The sequence below is a fragment of the Strongylocentrotus purpuratus genome, unplaced genomic scaffold (genome assembly GCF_000002235.5).
Source record: "Strongylocentrotus purpuratus isolate Spur 01 unplaced genomic scaffold, Spur_5.0 spur5_scaffold_14, whole genome shotgun sequence".
NCBI classification, from domain to species: Eukaryota; Metazoa; Echinodermata; class Echinoidea; order Camarodonta; family Strongylocentrotidae; genus Strongylocentrotus; species Strongylocentrotus purpuratus.
Genome location: NW_022145599.1, coordinates 19,294,615 through 19,313,663, shown reverse-complemented (window position 1 = coordinate 19,313,663; position 19,049 = coordinate 19,294,615). Strand labels below are relative to the sequence as shown.

The 19,049-nt window shown below is 39.2% G+C and overlaps 1 protein-coding gene across 1 annotated transcript; it reads right to left on the bottom strand.

Annotated features, from left to right (window-relative positions):
* Nucleotides 1-380: 380 nt before the first annotated feature.
* LOC115923801 (zinc finger CCCH domain-containing protein 18-like) lies at nucleotides 381-1,969 on the bottom strand (the record flags this gene model as incomplete). The annotated part of the gene is made up of 2 exons (XM_030985133.1): nucleotides 381-428; nucleotides 1,919-1,969. Coding segments are annotated over 2 exons (99 nt in total), but the record flags the coding sequence as incomplete, so codon positions are not given.
* Nucleotides 1,970-19,049: the final 17,080 nt, after the last annotated feature.

Below are 19,049 nucleotides of genomic sequence, written 5' to 3'. Positions count from 1 at the left end.
ATACTCGTGTGTGTATTAAAACACAATGTAAAATGCATGTCAAATACGTTCACTGTATAAAAACCGCAATTTATTATATTGTTTGGATTAAGAGGTATTTTATGGATTTCTATCTGACATCATTTTCCAACTATCCCCTCTTTAAAAAGATAAAAATTGTCTTGTGCGTTACATTACACTAAGATCAATATTCTATGAAAGAAAATAATATCAACAAACTTTCATAAACAAATTCTCGACCAAACTAGCTCGTTATTCCTTCTTAGTTTTCTCCTGCCCCCCTCTCTTAATCCTTCTTTTTCTATCTTACTCTGTGTGTCTCTTTCCCCCTTTCTGTCTGTCTTTCCCCCCCCCCCTCTCTCTCTCTCTCTCAGTCTGTATGTCTCTCTCTCTCTCTTTCTCTCTCTGTCCCTCCCCCTTTCTCCCTCCCTCCCTTTCATGCTTTCTCTCTCTCTCTCTCTCTCTCTCTCTCTCTCTCCCTCCCTCTTTCTACCTCTCTCTACCTGTGTTTCTCTGTCTCTCTCCTTCTCTCTGCGTCTCTCTCCCTCTTTCTACCTCTCTCTACCTGTGTTTCTCTGTCTCTCACCTTCTCTAGGCGTCTCTCTCTCTCTCTCTCTCTCTGTCCCTCTTTCCCCCGTCTCCAATTCCCCCTCTCTCTCTTTCTCTCTCTCTCTCTCTCTCCCCACTCTCTCTCTCTCTGTCCCTCTCTCCCCCGTCTCCAATTCCCCCCTCTCTCTCTCTCTCTCTCTGTCCCTCTCTCCCCGTCTCCAATTCCCCCCCTCTCTCTCTCTCCGTCTCTCTCTCTCTCCCTCCCCTCTCTCTCTCTATCCGTCTCTCTCTCTCTCCATTTCCCCCTCTCTCTCTTGTCTATCCTTCACTTTTCACACGTAACATTCGAATGCCATGTTGCAGTGACAATCAATAGCATGACATTTATATTCTGAATATAGCTCAGCCAATCAATAAGACATTTCCGCGAATTCAACTCTCCCCAACCTCAGTATAATTATATGGAATAATTAAATGCACATTGTGAATGTATATGGCGGCCTATATAATTACATGCTCTATGTACACTCATCATTCGCAATCAAAGTCCGTGAAAATCAAATGAGCAAATTAACAAGGACCGATGAATACAAGAGTGCAGTGTTCCCCACTTTCCAAAATGGTAACCTTGCAAGTCACAAATCATGCAGATGAGAGATGAAAAACGTCATGCAATGCCATCATTATGAATGCTTAACCCACAATAACCCTCCTCACCCCACCCCTGCATGTTTTACATTTGGTAAACTATTACAATAGAGCCATCTGGCTGCGAAGATTTTAAAAAGTACAGATGGAACAGAAATTGCAATCCCTCTTCTTACCCTCAGACACAAAAAATAAGGGCAAGCATTTTAGAAGAAGAAGAAGAAGAAGAAGAAAAGGTTTTAAAAAAATGAATTCATTTCGATTTTGCACACTCCATGTCTCAGTACGGACATAACACAGTCCCAAACATTATAGTTCAAAGAGAACGAATATAATGCAATCACTATAAAAAATGTTTACGAAGCAGGAGCCTTCAAAATGATTTAAATCCGAATTAACGATTAACACAAAATCTAACCATTTACGTCACTATCAAAGGGAAAATCATACAGCAATATACAACAAGTCAATAGTTGTTAAGAACACAACGCAACTCATTGGTATTCCTAATAATAGAGCGAGCGGTTTATCGTTATTGCTCCTGAAATCCCCAATTGGCAACACGAGCCCGTCAATGATTTCTCCGAAGTGCTAATCGGTGCTGTCATTATAGTGCGTTGTCACCGTCATCATTTATAACTCATCCACGCTCTCGTTCTAATTCTCGTTCTCTCTTTCTTTCTTCCTATCTTCCTCTCTCTCTCTCTCTCTCTCTTTCTTTCTCTCTCTCTCCCTCCCCCTCTCTCTCTCTCTCTTTCTCTCTCTGTCTCTCTGTCTCTGTCTCTCTCTCTCTCTCTGTCTCTCTCTCTCCCTCCTTGTCACAGCTGACAGCTCCCTGTCGGTTATAGTCGCGGCTAGTTCTCGGTATTTCTTGGTGGGATGGTTAGGTAAAAATAATGATGACCTTTTATCACTGTTCTTTTTACGTCCTGCTACTGCTTACCGACGTTTATGTTGGTCGTCGCTGGTCTTTCTTCCTCTCTCTCTCCCTCTCTCTCCCTCATGCCCTCGTAACCTTACACAATCGAAGCTCCGTCATGACTGTCTGATACCCCCCCCTCTCTCTCTCTCTCTCTCTCTAGTATATTTTTTCACTCCTACTTTACTGCATCCTCACCCCCTCTCTCTCCTACACAACACACACAGGCACAAACGCGCGCACACTGGTCATGCACGCTCACGCACGCACACGCACTAAAATACTCACGCACAAATACACGCACACATTTCGTTCATAAGTTATTTGGTGTTCTCGGTTATTGTTCACGGCACCCCTTAGCTCTCTCCTGTGGTTTATCCGTTTATTACTTTTCTGATAACTAGGCAATATACTTCTATTCTTCGTGTTTTGTTCTAATAAATTAATACGTATAAATACCAATGACAACAATTATAATCAAGGTCACTTAGTCAGTACGCCGGCAGCTTGCGTGAACTTGACCCGATCAACCATCTGTTTTTGTTAATTTATGTGCGTGTGTGAGTGGGTGTGTGTGTGCGTTTCAGACCGACCTTCATGCACGAAGATCACACTGCATAAATGCTCGCACAGGTCATCATCTGAAAATAGTTTTCTGAATCAAATCCGACCTTGTTGCGTGATTCCCATTCCCGCTCGTCAAAACTAGACTCGGAAATGCGTGTGTTTAATCTTCTAAGGGCGGGATTAGTGCGGTATTAAGCCACTAATCATGCTAATGACCAGCAACATGATAGGGCAACGGCGCGGTACGTGACACGGAAGTTGTTACTTTATCACTTCCGCCGTTAGTGTAGCCCTGTTCTCATAACCCTTATAATAAGTAAGATGTGTTACCAGACTTCAATGGTTAAAAAAGAGGGGTATTATTATTATTATAGGCATACTGTTGTTAAGTGGCAAGCCGACGTCTCGTCCCCGAACATCAACTTTTTTTAAGCAAGCGAAGCAAGGGAGCAAAATAATGCATGATGTCAAACGCTTTATCAAAACGAGATTCACTTTTTTTTGCATTATGTAACCATTTTGCATTGTAATGCAATTTTTCTCATTGTAATTTATAAAAGATTAGAAAAATTATAACGAGACCATTACTTAATTCGAACACGAGAAGACGGTTGCCCAAATATTGGAAGTTTTTTTCTCCAAATTTTAGGTTGGGGGGCGGGGCGATAAGAATATTGCATCTGGTTATAGAGATTTTTCTACCATTAACAAAATTCAAGGAATCTTTCCACTGATTGTGAGAGTCGTGCCAAATCCTCTATAAGTATTGTAAGTGTTGACTTGAAAGTGTTCAACAAAATGACCAATATTTTATCCAGCCGTGTTAACAGTACTTATGTATCACGTAGACAGGAAATGGCGCATTCTCATTGGCCAGTAGTTAATCGGGGTGAGAGCGGAAGTGGGCATGATAGTTCCATGGAAATCGAGTCCGTTACCATGGATACACAGGTACTCCAACGGCATTATGGGACAGAAGGTCATCTTTTTAAGGCTAAGTAATTCTAAACTGTCATGGCCGATATATCATGAAGCGATAAAGCCTTTTATTCGGAAAAAGGAAAAAGAAAGTTAAGAACTTATCTGCAAAGAGCATGAAAATCCTGAAAAGTAGATCATGTTGAGGGTTCAATTTGTTGAAGGTTTATTGTCACTCAGCGACCCACGTGTTGTATGTGGTTATTAATCAAGTTAATTATAAACGAACGAAATAGAGCAAACTTAATATACAAAAATCATTGAATAGAAAAAGAATGCAGACACTGCCTGACTTGATGATATTGTGAACATTAATGCAGGTGCGGATCCAGGGGGGGGGGGGGCGAGCGGGCCTTGGCCCCCCCCCCCCGCAAAAAAAAGGAGACAGAGAGAGGGAAAAGAAGAGAAAGGGAAAGAGGAGAGAAAGGGAAAAAAAGAAGACGAAGAAGAAAGGAAAAGAGGGATGAAGGGAAAGATAAAAGAAGAAGAGGAGATAAAGGGAAGGAAAAAAGAGGAAGAAGAAAACAAAAGAAGGGGGATATAAGTTGCAATTTTCCCGTCAACAGATTGTGGATCGGGGGGGGGGACAAAAGGCCCTTGCCTTAAAAGAGGAGAGCTAAAAGGGAACAAAAAAGAGGAAGAAGAAAGAAAAAGTAGAAAAGAAAGGGAGATCAGTTGCGGTTAATCCCGCCAACAATGTGTGGAGCGGGGTGGGGATAAATGACCTTGCCCTCCTCCAGCAAACATAAAAGAGAAAGAAGGAAGGGAAGGGAAAGGAAAAGAGGAGAGAAAGGGAAAGAAAAAGAAAGAGAATGAAGAAAGGTAAGGGATATCAGTTGCAATTTTCCCACCAACAAGGTGTAGATCGGGGGGGGGGGGGCACTGGCGTACTGATAGGGGAGGGGGGGGGGGGCTTTGGGGAAATAAAATTCAAACGTGGTTTATTTCTAATTCCATAACGGTGATTTACAAATAATGCTGAAATGACATAGTTTTAAGTATATCCTAAATTTACAGCCAAGGAAATGCTTCTTGAGATGCCTACATGTCAGGGCTCGCGGGACGGCGGGGATCGGGATCCTCGAACCCCTACCCCCCCCCCCACCACCCACTTTTTTGATAAAGTATATTAAAGAGAAATAGAAAGAAAGAGAGCAAGAAAGGAAAAAAAATAGTTAACTGCCAGTGTCACATTATAATGAGGTATCAAAATATGCTCATCTGACCATGATTAAATGCCTAAAACCCCGAGGGCTCTGCCCCCTGGATTCCACCTAGGGCCCTAAGGCGGGCCCTTAGATGCTCATCTGTTGGTAATTTAATGCCTAAAACCCCTGATTTCTGTGGGCTTTGCCGCCTGGACCCCACGCCAAATAGTTTCCTGCCAGTGTCACAAAATAATAAGGTATCAAAAACTGCTCATCTGACCGTAATTAAACACCTAAAACCCCTGAACTTCCGGGGGCTCTGCCCCCTGGACCCGACAAAGAGCCCTAAGGCGGGCCCCTTGATACTCATCTGACCGTAATTGAGTGCCTAAAACCCTTGGGCTTCCGGGGGCTCCGACCCCTGAACCCCACGCCAATTAGTAACCTGCCAGTGTCACAATTAGGTATCAAAATAATGCTTATCTGATCGTAATTAAATTTCTAAAACCCTTGAACTTCGGGGGCTCTGCCCCTGGACCCCGCCGAGGGCCCTAAGGCGGACTCCTGAGTGCTAATCTGACCGTAAATTATTGCCTTAAACCCCTGAGCTTCCGGGGCGGACAAGGTATCAACATATGTTCATCTGACCGCAGGCGCGTAGCCAGGGGGGCGGTGGGGTGGTCCCCCAAAAATGCCGGCCAAAAAAAGAGAGGAGTGAAAAGGAAAAGGGAGTAGACAAAGAACATTTTGAAATTCAGATAAGCATTAAGAGTCGAAAACGTTACAACGATTCGTCTTCTTTCTCTAATAATTTAATGAAACGTAAAATCTTCCGCGCTTCGCGCGAGAGGGGGAACCTGAATTTAGACGACGATTAAGAGTCGATAACGCACAACGAATCGTCTTCTTTCTCTAATGATTTAATGAAACGTTAAAGCTTCCGCGTGAGGAGGGGGGGGGGACATAATTCAGACGAGGATTATTTTTGGGAACGGTACAACGAATCGTCTCCTATCTCTAATAATTTATTGAAATGTCAAAGCTTCCGCGCTTCGCGAAGGAGGGAGGGAGAAAACTCGTCCCTCCCTGCACCCACCCCCCCCCCCAATTACATCACTGCTGGTCACCATTACGTACTAATATTTGGCTCGCATAATTTCAAATTTGGGCCCCCTAAGAAATCCTGGATCCGCGCCTGGTCGGCCGTCTGGTTGCTTACTTACAAGCATTTATGCTTTTTAAGCAGTCAGGTAAAATAACCACCTAATAACCATCAATGACGTGGGAGATAAAGTAATACCATATGGCACTTGTGTTTAAAGGAGAGTTGGTTTCTGTGGCCAAGAAAAGTTCTATCTATATGTAAATGAGACAAAATGTGAAGGTATAGAAAATCCACATTTTTAATCACGAGTTAAATTATATGTTGATATGTGTATATAATTTAACTCGTGATTAAAAATGTGGATTTTCTATACCTTCACATTTTGTCTCATTTACATGGGAGATAAAGTAATACCATAATTATGGCACTTGTGTTTAAAGGGGAGTTGGTTTCTGTGGCCAAGAAAAGTTCTATCTATATGTAAATGAGACAAAATATGAAGGTATAAAAAATCCACATTTTTAATCACGAGTTAAATTATATGTTGATATGTGTATGTGTTTTTACGCGTAATCATAATCAAAATATTATACACGGTTCAGCATTTGCTCAAAAAGCTATAGACCATGATTAAGGAACAACGTACCATAACTCGACTGTCTCCAATAACATTGATAGCGGCTTCGGAGAGGATCTCCTAGTAAACCTATACACAACTTTTTGTTAGCAATGGAATCCAATGACCGGGGTAATATGTTAGGCGTTTAGACACATAGGAGCTCTATACAAACGTAACTATTATCTTTGAACTTGAAATCCATTTTACATAACCCAAGAAAATGTCAGACAAAATCCATTAAACTATAACTCCAAAGCCTGTGCCTAAATTAAAAACTTTAAAAACACCCACTAGTAGATAGAAACGCACTCTCTTGAATGCTATCATTATTTTTGTAATTAGATTATCCAAAAACTCTGTGGAAACAACATTTTCCATACGATGAGGTAGAGTAATTGAGTGCCTAAAACCCTTGGGCATCCAAGGGCTCCGACCCCTGAACCCCACGCCAATTAGGGACCTGCCAGTGTCACAATTAGGTATCAAAATAATGCTCATCTGACCGTAATTAAATGCCTAAAACCCCTGAACTTCCGGGGCTCTGCCCTCTGGACCCCGCCTAGGGCCCTAAGGCGGACCCCTGAGTGCTAATCTGACCGTAAATTATTGCCTTAAACCCCTGACCTTCCGGGGGCGGACAAGGTATCAACATAATATGTTCATCTGACCGCAGGCGCGTAGCCAGGGGGGCACTATGGTCCCCCAAAAACCGCCGGCCAAAAAAATAGAGGAGTGAAAAGGAAGAGGACTTATGAAGAAAAGGGTGTAGACAAAGAACAAGGACAAGGATTAAGAGTCGAGAACGTTACAACGATTGGTATTCTTTCTCTAAAAAATCTTTCGCGCTTCGCGCGGGAGGGGGGGGGGGGGGGAACTGAATTTAGACGAAGATTAGGAGTCGATAACACGACACAACGAATTGTCTTCTTTCTCTAATGGTTGAATGAAACGTTAAAGCTTCCGCGCTAGGGGGGAGGGGAACATAATTCAGACGAGGATTATTTTTGGGAACGGTAAAACGAATCGTCTTCTTTCTCTAATAATTTATTGAAATGTCAAAGCTTCCGCACTTCGCGGAGGAGGGTGGGTGGAAACACGCCCCTCCCTGCACCCACCCCCCCCCCAATTACATCACTGCTGGTCACCATTATGTACCAATATTTGGCTCGCATAATTTCAAATTTGGCCCCCCCCTAAGAAATCCTGGATCCGCGTCTGCATTAATGAGTAAGATTCAATAAAAGGGATCCTATAAATAAGGTATGTAATCAAAAGGGATATCATTCCCGTACAAAATTTCGAGACAAATGCTTTTAAAAAATGTACTAATGGACTGAATTTGGTTTATCAAGATGCTTCGTTCAACAAAAACAAACAAATAGTGGTGAAGTTAACAGCACACAATTCTCTATCTAGTTCAGCTGAGTTCAATATCGTGCATCCAGTATTCCCCGATTAATTTAGAGAACAACAGCCTTTTCACACACAGCTAAAATTCATCGTTTCCAGAGATGATTAGAATCACTTAACAGTTTTAAACATGTTTATAGAAAAAAAATTCCCAGTGTGAACATCGTTTATACGATGTTGGGATAGATACGAAGTCGCGATGCATACGCCCCTAAAAGCAGGCTGCCGATACGAAGTTCGTATCTAAAGAGCTTGACATTTTGTGTGTGAAAGGTTTTTCGTGTTTAAACGTGTTTAAACTGGATGAAGCGACCGCTCTGTTTGATATGACTTGACCTTCAATGCGCAATGGCACTACTGCGCATTTTACGAGCAGTAGTTAATCACGAAACGATTAACGATCGCAACGAAATTTCTGTGTGTGAAAGGCTCGTGATTAGTTTAAACACGTTTCAAACACGTTTATACTAATCATGTTTATAGAATTTTAGCTGTGTGTGAAAAGGCTGCAAGTCGTGCTCTCTTTCTCTTCCATTACTTTGGCTGATTTGTAGTTTTCAGGGAGCAATTATTGATCTCTCTAAATGTTTCACCTATACACCTAACAAGCTTATTCAACATGCTCATGCTTATTTCCCTTTTAACGCGCATTTCTCTTTCCTTATCTTCTTCTCAACCCCACATGCAGATCATCATTTAGTATTATTTTTTGTACCCTCGATCTCTCACTTCTTTTTGTCACTGTCTACTCTTTGTATTATGACCGTGTTCTTCTATCTTTGTCGTGTAGAGTATTGTCTTGTCCCTTTCTCGTCCTTGTTGGCATCCCCCTTTTTCTTTCCCCTATTTAGGTGGTCTGTCAACGACAGATCACCTATTGTTTTCGTCAGAATTTTCTTTCTTTATTATTATTATTATTATTATTATTATTATTTATTTTTATTTATTTTCACACTTTTTTGTTAACAGGATAACTCAAGATCAGTTTAGTCAATTTCGTTCAATTTTGGCACAGTCATAGGTCATTGTCATGAGACGTTAGAGTAACATTTTCAAGGTCATCAAGTTTTCATGACGTCATCCAGGCGCCATTTTGTGTTTTTTTGGTACTTTTTACTCATGATCATATCTTCTTAACGGAAAAGCATTTCTCATTCATATTTATCATGATTAAGGTCAATATCCGTCCGGTCAACTTCAGGTCAAAAAACGCGCGCGCACGCGTACGTCCGCGCGTCAGCGCGCGCGCAAAAAATTAAAATGCTTCAAATCGTTTAAAATTAATTTTGCATACGTTTCAGGCCATTTTAAGCGTTTTGCAAAAAAAATTCGCACGCGCGTGCGCGCGCGTTTTCGCGCGTACTGGTATTTGCCAACATAAAATCGCAAAATTTTCTCTGTCATCATATTTAGCACATTTTTCCAAGCATTTTGATACCTTGTTCACCTTTTTCTGCCCATTAATAACGGAATGAGCGTCCGTTTAAGATAATGTCCGTGCGTGCGAGCTCTTGTAATACATAGCATACATGGGCAAAAACATGCCTATACAAAATCCATTGTAGCGCTTTAGGATGGAAGATGAACCGAATTTTGTTTTCATATGTTGATAGAGTATGAATTGGAGATATGATTTCATGTCTCATTTGACCCTCAATTGACTCATGACGTCATCATAATGGCCTCCGAACTCAAAATTTCAATTTTCATATTATGACGTCAGCAGATTTTTGGAAAATTGATTGTATCTCTGTAAATATTGATCAATTTTCTTTCAAATTTTGATATGTTCTACCTGAGAATATTCTCTACAAATGTAGTTGCCACAAGATTTCATTTTGACAAAGGTATCATGGCGTTTTTTGCGATTAAAGGAGGCATGTCAATTTTTCACATTTTGCGTGTATTCTCTATGGGACATGACTTTTTCTCAAAACTTGATTCTACATTCTCGTCTTTCGCGAGCAATATCTCCGTCGTTTTATCTTTGTTTACGCTGAGCTTTGAGTATGTTGTAGCTGAGAAAATAAGCTATCGTTAGTGTGTCCTTTATTTTTCGATCAGATGCCGGGATCATGCTCATATTCCACTTACAAAGTGGGATTTGATAATTCCATTTTCCGTTTACGTGTAATCTCTATGGGAAATGTTTTGGTATATCGGTAACGCACTTGACTTCCGACCTCAAGGTCCCTGGTTCGAGTCCGGGCGTCTCCAACAATTTTTTTTCTTCACTTTTTTTTCTTTTTGACCTTTCACTGTACCATCTCCTTTGAATATTAAAACACGTACAATCGCAAATAATGTAATAAACAACTATATTTACTTTATTATTACCCTATTATCACTAGATCCATTACTTTTGGCGTGTAATCCTTATGGGAGATGACTTTTTCTCAAATCTGGATTCTACATTCTTGTCTTTTGCGAGCAATATCGCCGTTATTTCGGCTTGGTTTTTGTTGATTTTTGAGTATGTTGTAGCTGAGACTATACGCTATCTAAATGTTCTCTAATTTTGTTCAGTCTGATGTCATCGTGGTCTGTTGATGATAATCATCAACATCATCATCATCATCATCATCATCGTCATCACCATTACTATCAAGATCATCATCATCATGATCATCATGATGATCATCATTGTTTACATGTATATATAACTTCTCCCTTTCTCAATATAGTAAATATTATAATCTCTCATAAGACTTGAAGACAGACCACCTAATTCGTCTCCATGACGAATTAAATTTCTAGTTTGTAGTTCCTTTTGTAGTTACAGATTAGTTAATTTAATTACTCATTATTCCTAAGTTTCATTTGAGGTGTTCACACTTGTACAAGCATTGCTTTTTAGTGGACCCCTCTGTTTTCAACATGTATTTCTTAAATTTGTTTTAAATGCTTATAATTGATTTGAAATGTTTTGTTGGAAACATGAATAAATTTGAAGTTTGAAATTTTGAATTTAACAGTTTTAGCTCTGAAATATTAAAACACTCGCGCGTTTATTCTCAAAATTCATTAAAATGCATGGGATTCACATGGAGCAGAGCTACACAAAATTTAGTAGTCCTCCTACTCAACCTGTTTCTTGTGCTTCAAGTTGACTCCTTATCATACCACTGATGTTATTTAATAATTCAATGCCACTGTCATGGATCTTTGAATTAAAACTAGGGCAGATGCGATTATATATGCATTACCTCGAGTCCTCGACCTATCATTGAATATTTCTCTCAAAAGGGTTTTTCCCTTCCATCATCCATATTTTATTTGCTATTCATTACCATACTCATTACATCCACCTCCATTTGCCTGGGTTCATTCAAAGTGATGCGAGCCTGAGGTTAAACAGCTCTTAATGTTTCCCGTATTTAGATCGAGTGGAAACAAACACATGATCATGAACAGCAAACAAATGAATATAATATGAAGAAAAGAGGAAGGCATAATGAAAACATCTCAGTCGATTATGTACATTGAAGTACAAGGCTATTATATATATATATATATATATATATATATATATATATATATCGGCATTTCAATGATTGCGGTACATTCTTCTCAGGATCCACGAGACTCAAGGTCCATATACGAGCACACACAAATATGGGGGTGTTTCACAAAGATCCTAAGTTGAACTTATCTCTCAGTTGGAGTTACAAATTATGGAGAGCCATTTGTAGCCTTAAAATAAAATATATTAAAAAGCGAAAAATCAAGTATTTTTTAAAAATTCCACATCAAGAACATGAAATCTCCTTGATGATAGAAAATATGCTTGATTTGAATCAACATTGTTTGTCTTTTAAAATAACTTTTAAAAAATATTATAATAATAATAATAATAAAAACGTTACTTATAAAGCGCTTACCACCGAAGTCTCTAAGCGCTTTTCATAGATGCTAACGGCTTTCCATAATTGGTAAGTCCAAGTTAGAGTTAAGTTCGATCTTTGTGAAACACCCCCTGGTATCGTGGACCATCTACCCTTCTGAGATGCCAAGAGACCTAAGTATCATGGATTCAGGGATGTAGATCCCATTTAAAAAAAACATCCATCATGCCTACTCTGAATATTATAAATTAAAATATATTGTGTTCAGAGTTTTCTGATTTAAAAAAAGGCATGTAGGAAGTTGTTTATTTTGTTTGTTTGTGTGTTTGTTTATTTGTTTGCCCTAACAGGTTGGTGTGAGACCCAAGCTGACATGACTGTTTGAAATTTCTTCCCACTGCAGTAGGGTTAAAAAGATCATCTCTGTCAGTACCTTCGAATACTCTCATACTGTACACACACTTCACTGCATCCCATCTCTCTCTCTTTCTCTCTTTCTCTCTTTCTCTCTCTCTCTCTCTCTCTTTCTCTATCTCTCTCTTTCTCTCTGTAGTCAATTCAAAAGGGTATCGGCGGTAAGCAAATTCCCCCGTGGCAAGTTTACGCAAGTCAACTTAAAACGCGCGTCATCTTTTCCACCTAAGAATCACATTGGAACCATTCACATACGAGGGTGTCTATTCAACCATTGCTAAAGGCCGAGAGACAAAATCGTGTTCATCTGTATTTGCGCTTCAGAATGCACGATATGACTTTTCTTTTGACTTTTCGTCATATATTTTGAGACCTGTTTATTTTTTTGAATATTTTTCACTGCGACTTTTTTTCTCAAGTTAATGACGTCATTATCTCCACATCTACTTCCGATATCGAACCCGGACAAAACAGCCATTGCACTAAAAAAGTATATAGTATGGACCATTAAACTGATGCCCTTTTAGTCTGCAATTAGTGTTGTTGTACGCACTAACCCGCTTTGGAACCTAGATAAAAACAAGTTGACTGACATAGAAGAATTTGGACGTCAAAACTAATGACGTTTGTGGACGAAAACAACAAACACAAGCATGATGATTCAGACCGGGAAGTTGTAGTCTGCTGTAACAACATGATATGATTAATTTGTATTAAGCGCTGTATAGTATAATTATGTCTATATATGGTTGCTTTGCTATATAAATGGAAATGTTATTTTATTATAGCATTACAATTCATTTTCAGTTCATCAATGCAATGCAAGCCATCAATGCCAGGTTGATAAGCAGACAAAAAAAAAAAAAAATAAGCCGACTGGATCCATAAACTTATTTACCTCCAGTATGGCATTGGAGATGAAAAGCACAAAATTATGTGCCATCTTCATTCAAAAGAAATTTACAAGAAATATTCCAACACGATATGAACTAAGAAGTGAGCATTGACCACCCAGGTACATAACACAGCGTAGTACAAATTAAAATTAAAAATTAAAAATAATATTATGTATGGATAAAGTAGATAATTAAATTATTAACACACAGGTTTCGTAGTGGATATATCGCTGGACTGTAGATCATTGTGGTTCGCGGTTCGAGTCCCGTCGCAGCATTGATGTCCTTTGTTAAGACGTTAATCTACATTTGCCACTCTCCACCCAGGTGTTGAAATGTTACCCAGTAGGATGCGAACGTTAATGCGGTTGAATTGGTGCGCTTGATAAATGGCGTTGGGTCGGAATACTCTCCAGGGAGTGGAGCGGGGCGTGAGCACTATCATCATGTTCGGATTAGCAATTGAATCCAATGACCGGGGTAAGAATGCTTACAATATAAAGCGCTTAGAAACGTAGTATTAAGCACTATACAAACTGTGACTAATGCTTATACCCGTTGAATCGGCACCCCTTTCCGATTACCGCTACATGCTAACCGTCCCACTCTGCCCATAGCTGGTACAATGAATATTCAAATTATCCGACATGAATATTCATTTCAATTCTCAATACAAAACACCGTGATGACGTACCGGCAGCAAGACACGATCCCGTCCGATATCTAATAGCCGCAGGCGTGAAATACCACGAATATTTTGGCGGGAACCACAACAATCTATGACGTCACGCGAAGTTCAAGTGCATAGTGATGTCAGCTATATCCCGTCCCGATATGATATCGGGTAATCGGTTTCTAAGTCGAGGGTTGTGACTTTTCATTTGTAGTGTCCTGATCACGTACTGTGATGGGCGGTGAATATTTTGAGCGATTGTTTGACACGGTTGTCGGTTTATTATTCCTTGGAAAGACTGATTTGAAATTAGATATTGATGTTCCTTCTACTTATTGAAGACCGCGAAAAACATCCCGAGTTCTATTACCAAACTGCAAAACGGGATAATGTGCCTAATCGTAGACAGTTCCTGGTACCACCATCTCGAGCAATGCAAGTTCGATTCAATAATCTTTATTGCGAAACATATTTACGCGGCAGGCAATGACAAAAAACTAAAAAACTTTGATTTGAATACAATCAGGTACCTGCATGGAAAACAGCCGTTTGCGATACCGCAAGCTTGTATTGATTTTACATTTACAAGAAAATCACTTATCTTACTTTCTGAATTTCTGACTAAATTGGACAGATTTGTAGACATGTATGTAGTAAGAAATTGAATTTAAAGTATCAGGTCTTGACTCGAAAGACCTTGGCTCTTAGCGTATTTGTACAGTTTGAAATCTATATCAAGTTGATTTATTTCTTCTTCCCGATAACAAGCGCTTGAAGAGAACGTAAATTATTGGGAGCGTCCGGTTAGGTGAGATCGTGCGGCTATGCATGAAAACGATTTAGGGATTGCTAGGTACCAATCAACATTGAATTCGATTCAGTAACACCTCGCGATTGGGTCTGAGATAAATAGAAACGAAGGAAGTTTGCTTGATAATCAATGTGACAATTTGAGCAAGATGGAAACAAATAAACACCAACATACAAATAAAAAAAAAATAAAAAAACAACAAAAGTTGCGTTGAAGGTTGAATTTAAGAGAATATGGTTATTACCATGATCACATCAACCAACGAACCTACATGACTCTAGTATCAATTTTATATGAGATCTGCTCCATTTTGTTACGAAATACTTGGAAAGTACCCTCTGTAGTCTGTAGGCATGTCTATTATGTGCATTTTGTTAGTATCCAATAGTTGGAAGAAGAAAGAAAATCGTAACAGTTTGCAATTCGAAGATTTTCACAAAATACAACAATGCTACACAAGGCTTTGATAAACTCTGAACTTATATTTGTTTTTACATTGACATGCTTTTTATAATAAAAGTTATCTAAATGTACAACATTGAGGGGTTGTTGGACTACAAAATATTATGGCGTGTGTAAAGACTGTGAGGTGTATGTATTTATCTCATTGATAGATGTAAGAAACGAAGACAAATTTGGTTTGGCAAGTGGCAAATGTATATCGCCTGCGTGGAATTTTGTTTCAAGTGTTTTTCGCGCGATTTCCTCTACCCACAAACAAAAATTGTAACTCAGCTTGCCAGCGGCGTTCAAAACCGTAAACCAATAGCGCGTGCTTTGACAGAAAAGAAGTTCGACTTTTCCTGGAATTCGCCGCGCGGGAAATCTTTCCGACCAGCTCGAACATTCTCTCGAGGCCGATACACAATCACGTGTGTGTGTGTGTGTGTGTTCAATAAATAATTATCTCCTTCGTTGCCTGCCTATTTTTCATCTGCTTGCTTCCCAATAACAGCTCGGAATGACCTTGCCCCCATTTTTGTCAATTTAATACTTATTGGATGGTTTAATGAGGTCAGAATTAAAGAGTGCAGGGTGGATCATACTTAACTGCTTAAGTGGTTCTAACGTTGTTATATATATAAAGTTTCTCCTCTTTCCCCCCAAGTAGCAGTTCCCGGATTATTTGACCAGGGGGGGGGGGGGGGGGGGGAGGCGGGAAGGCTCAATTTGTGGGTTCTTTTGTTTAAAAAAAAGGTCAACATAATTACTTCAAAGAGTATTCATTAATCTACAAAAAATAATGTTCGGCGGAGAGGGCACGCGCGTTTGTCATGTTTAGGCATTTTTGTTTGTTTCGCTGGGGGCAGGGGCGCATACCCCTTGAGCTTCCCTTAAATCAGCAAATGTTGTTTATGATATTATGTAGACGTTCGGAATGGGGGCATGGAAGGACGGTGGCCAGCTGCAAGGTATAGGCCTCCATAACTTTGAGTTTGGATGAAATTCTTAGTATGAACCGTGTTTTTGCAGTCGAACAGGGTGCCGCTTTGTCTTCAGTTTTGTCTTGTCCTACACGGCCCAAACTCATAAAGGTGATGTATTTAAATCTTAGGCCGAGGAATGTAATTCCCTTTTTCTCTAGAGTCATAATAGAAATCATATTTTTCAGTTGAATTGACTTCAAACTAATCGTAGAGTCCTCTCCGAACTAGTGGTTTCAATAACTCTTCTGAGAGTGGAACCCACTCTTTTGAGCTTGGATTTATCCCTGCTATGACGATGAAAAGAATCGACTTCCAATCCTGTATATACATTTACATTAAGATGAGTAAACCATTGTATAAACCGGTGAATTACAACGGGCAGGCTCAATGGATTAAAGAGGAAAGGGGGAAATCCCTCATTCCTATTATACTCTGTTTAACATTAAGAGACAGATCAGTGACAATTGATCTTCATAATTATTACTGATTGAAGAATGCTAAACTGACTTTAATCCTTTTAAAAAGATATAAATTATACACTATTGATGCGTGCATTCGACTGGAAGTCTCCTTTGAAAATTAATCTGCTTTTATCATCTACATCCAACCCCTTTTAACGATGAAAAACCTAAATCATTTGACATCGAATTGCATCAACAATAACATTCCCCTGCAAGGCCCTTAATTTATTTGTCCCCCACCTCTCTCTTTTTCTCACTCCTTTTCTCTTTGTGTATTTTTTGCTTCTACCTTTCGGTCTCCCAGTGCTTTTTCATCTTATTTGAATACTCTCGTTCTAGTTTCTAATGATTTCTCTTCCATGTTCTCATGTTGTAATCCTCTCAAAATAAGAAATCACAATCTTAATGGTCGTCTGGCCGGAGACGGGGCATTCTTAAAGAATTGAATAATGTACTTTATGTATCTTAACGCGGTATTAACGCTCTCCTGTTTATCAACAAACAAATTAAATCCCAATTCTTCTTTTCATCTGAAATGATACTAGCTTTTTTAAAATGCAAATGCATCCACAAGGGAATTCACGAACAAGATTTATCGATCTAAATGGCATTAATTTGTGTAATTCAAAAACCTAGTATTTCTCCGAATCCAGCGTTATTCACCTCGCATGATCCAAAAGTAATTACGAGAGAGGCGAACAATGCGGTTATCAATCCGCGTTTCTTCGAAGCGATTTTCTTGATTTGAAAAGGGCTCGAATTTCGTATTGTCTTATATCCATTTATTATAGGTGGCGTTGACTGGGCATACGTGATTTAACAGGGCTGCGAGTGAGGTGAGATACCTCGGATTCCGGGCACGTATAGTATTAAAACGAAAGATTAGCTATCATTAATTAAAGTAGGCTATAGTTCTTTTTTCTTTAGATCATCACCATTCATTTCATAATTATGATGCAAATATTATGGAAATTATAATAATAAAATTCCTCTGTACGAATACACATTTCCCTTCTAAATTAGTAATGGACAACCAAATAACATTTGTATTATTGTAAAGCCCATAATTATAATCTTTTACACAACTGTAACTGTAACCCAAAGTATATTGTATTGTTTGACACAGTGCTGTAAAGATTGTATGACCCGCCATAAGTCCGGATTGGAACCATGTTTCCGCCATGGTATGTTAAGTATGTACATGCATGTATGACAAGTTCTTGGACTAAGGGACTTGATGACACAACAATTTACGTGCAATTGTTTTGGTAGGACATTAAACCCTTCCTTGGAGTCCAATAAAAGAAATACAGAGCATTTTCGAAAACACCATAACCATTTATGTGACTGTAAACTCGATTGGAAAACGAATTAAATCAAATCAATACTAAACAATGTTCCCGTTATATTATCATAGTTTTTTAAAAGTTATTTCTTCGTTGAGACTTACAAACCCATGAAATAGAAGGGAAACTTGTACAGTACACGAATAAAAGAACACCATTATCATGATTTTGGCACAAGGAAGTATAATGTATCTTATTTTCAACCTCAGTACGTATATAATTGTGTTTTGAGTGTCCTGTTTGAAGTTGTTTACAAAATCATTAAGAGTAACGAGAATTGATGAATTTGATATGCACCTACTTTAGGAGATGAATCGCCCACAAGCCTGACTGTTATCATTTACTTTCATCGATGCTTTACATTAGGGACCAAGGGTTTTTAGTCGACAGGGTATTGGAAGGAAATTGATGCTTCTAGTCATCTTATTTTCACCTAATGACCAAGAAGCATTCACTAAACACGACCTTGAGGTCTCTTTGAAAAATTGCTACAATTTATTCAAAAAAGATAGGCGGTGACGTAATGTGGATTCAGGCATGGGGGGGGGGGGGGGCATTTGACTTGAATGGATAAAATGCTTTAAAAAAGGCTGCCCGCTAGAGGGGTGCGGACTGGGAGGGTGTCTATTTTCACTTTCCCTTTTTTCTATTCATTTTCCAGCCATTCGATGGGGGGGGGGGGGGGCACTTAGCACATTCTCCATGGATATGCCACTCTAGGTAAAGAAAACTGGACTTCACCTTTATGAACAACAAAAGTGCTTCAAGAATAAATATCAGATAGAAATGATATTGCAAGACTCTTTGATAACACCGTAACATAATCCAGAAACATTATACAAAATTATTATATAATAATAATAATTACAGTGCTATAGCGCCTAACACTTACTTTGTCAGAAGTCTCTAAGCGCTCTACAATAATGCAGCATAATATATGACATTTCATGAGGGGCGGATGTAGCCTCCGGGCCCTGTCATCTGCCACTGATGATGCTTAAGTTTCGAATACAGATTACGGGTATGGACAAAAGTAAATTAATAATATTAGAGTTAAACTTAGACGATGAAACTGGTCAGTATCACATAATGCTTTCACATCAGCTAAAGATCTCTTATATAAGGTTCCTTTTGATTGCGACAGAATTTTATATACACAAAGAACCGAATTGATTATTGATTGTGCCGAAAGAATATTACTGACGCATTGAACTAAATATCACTGCATAAAGG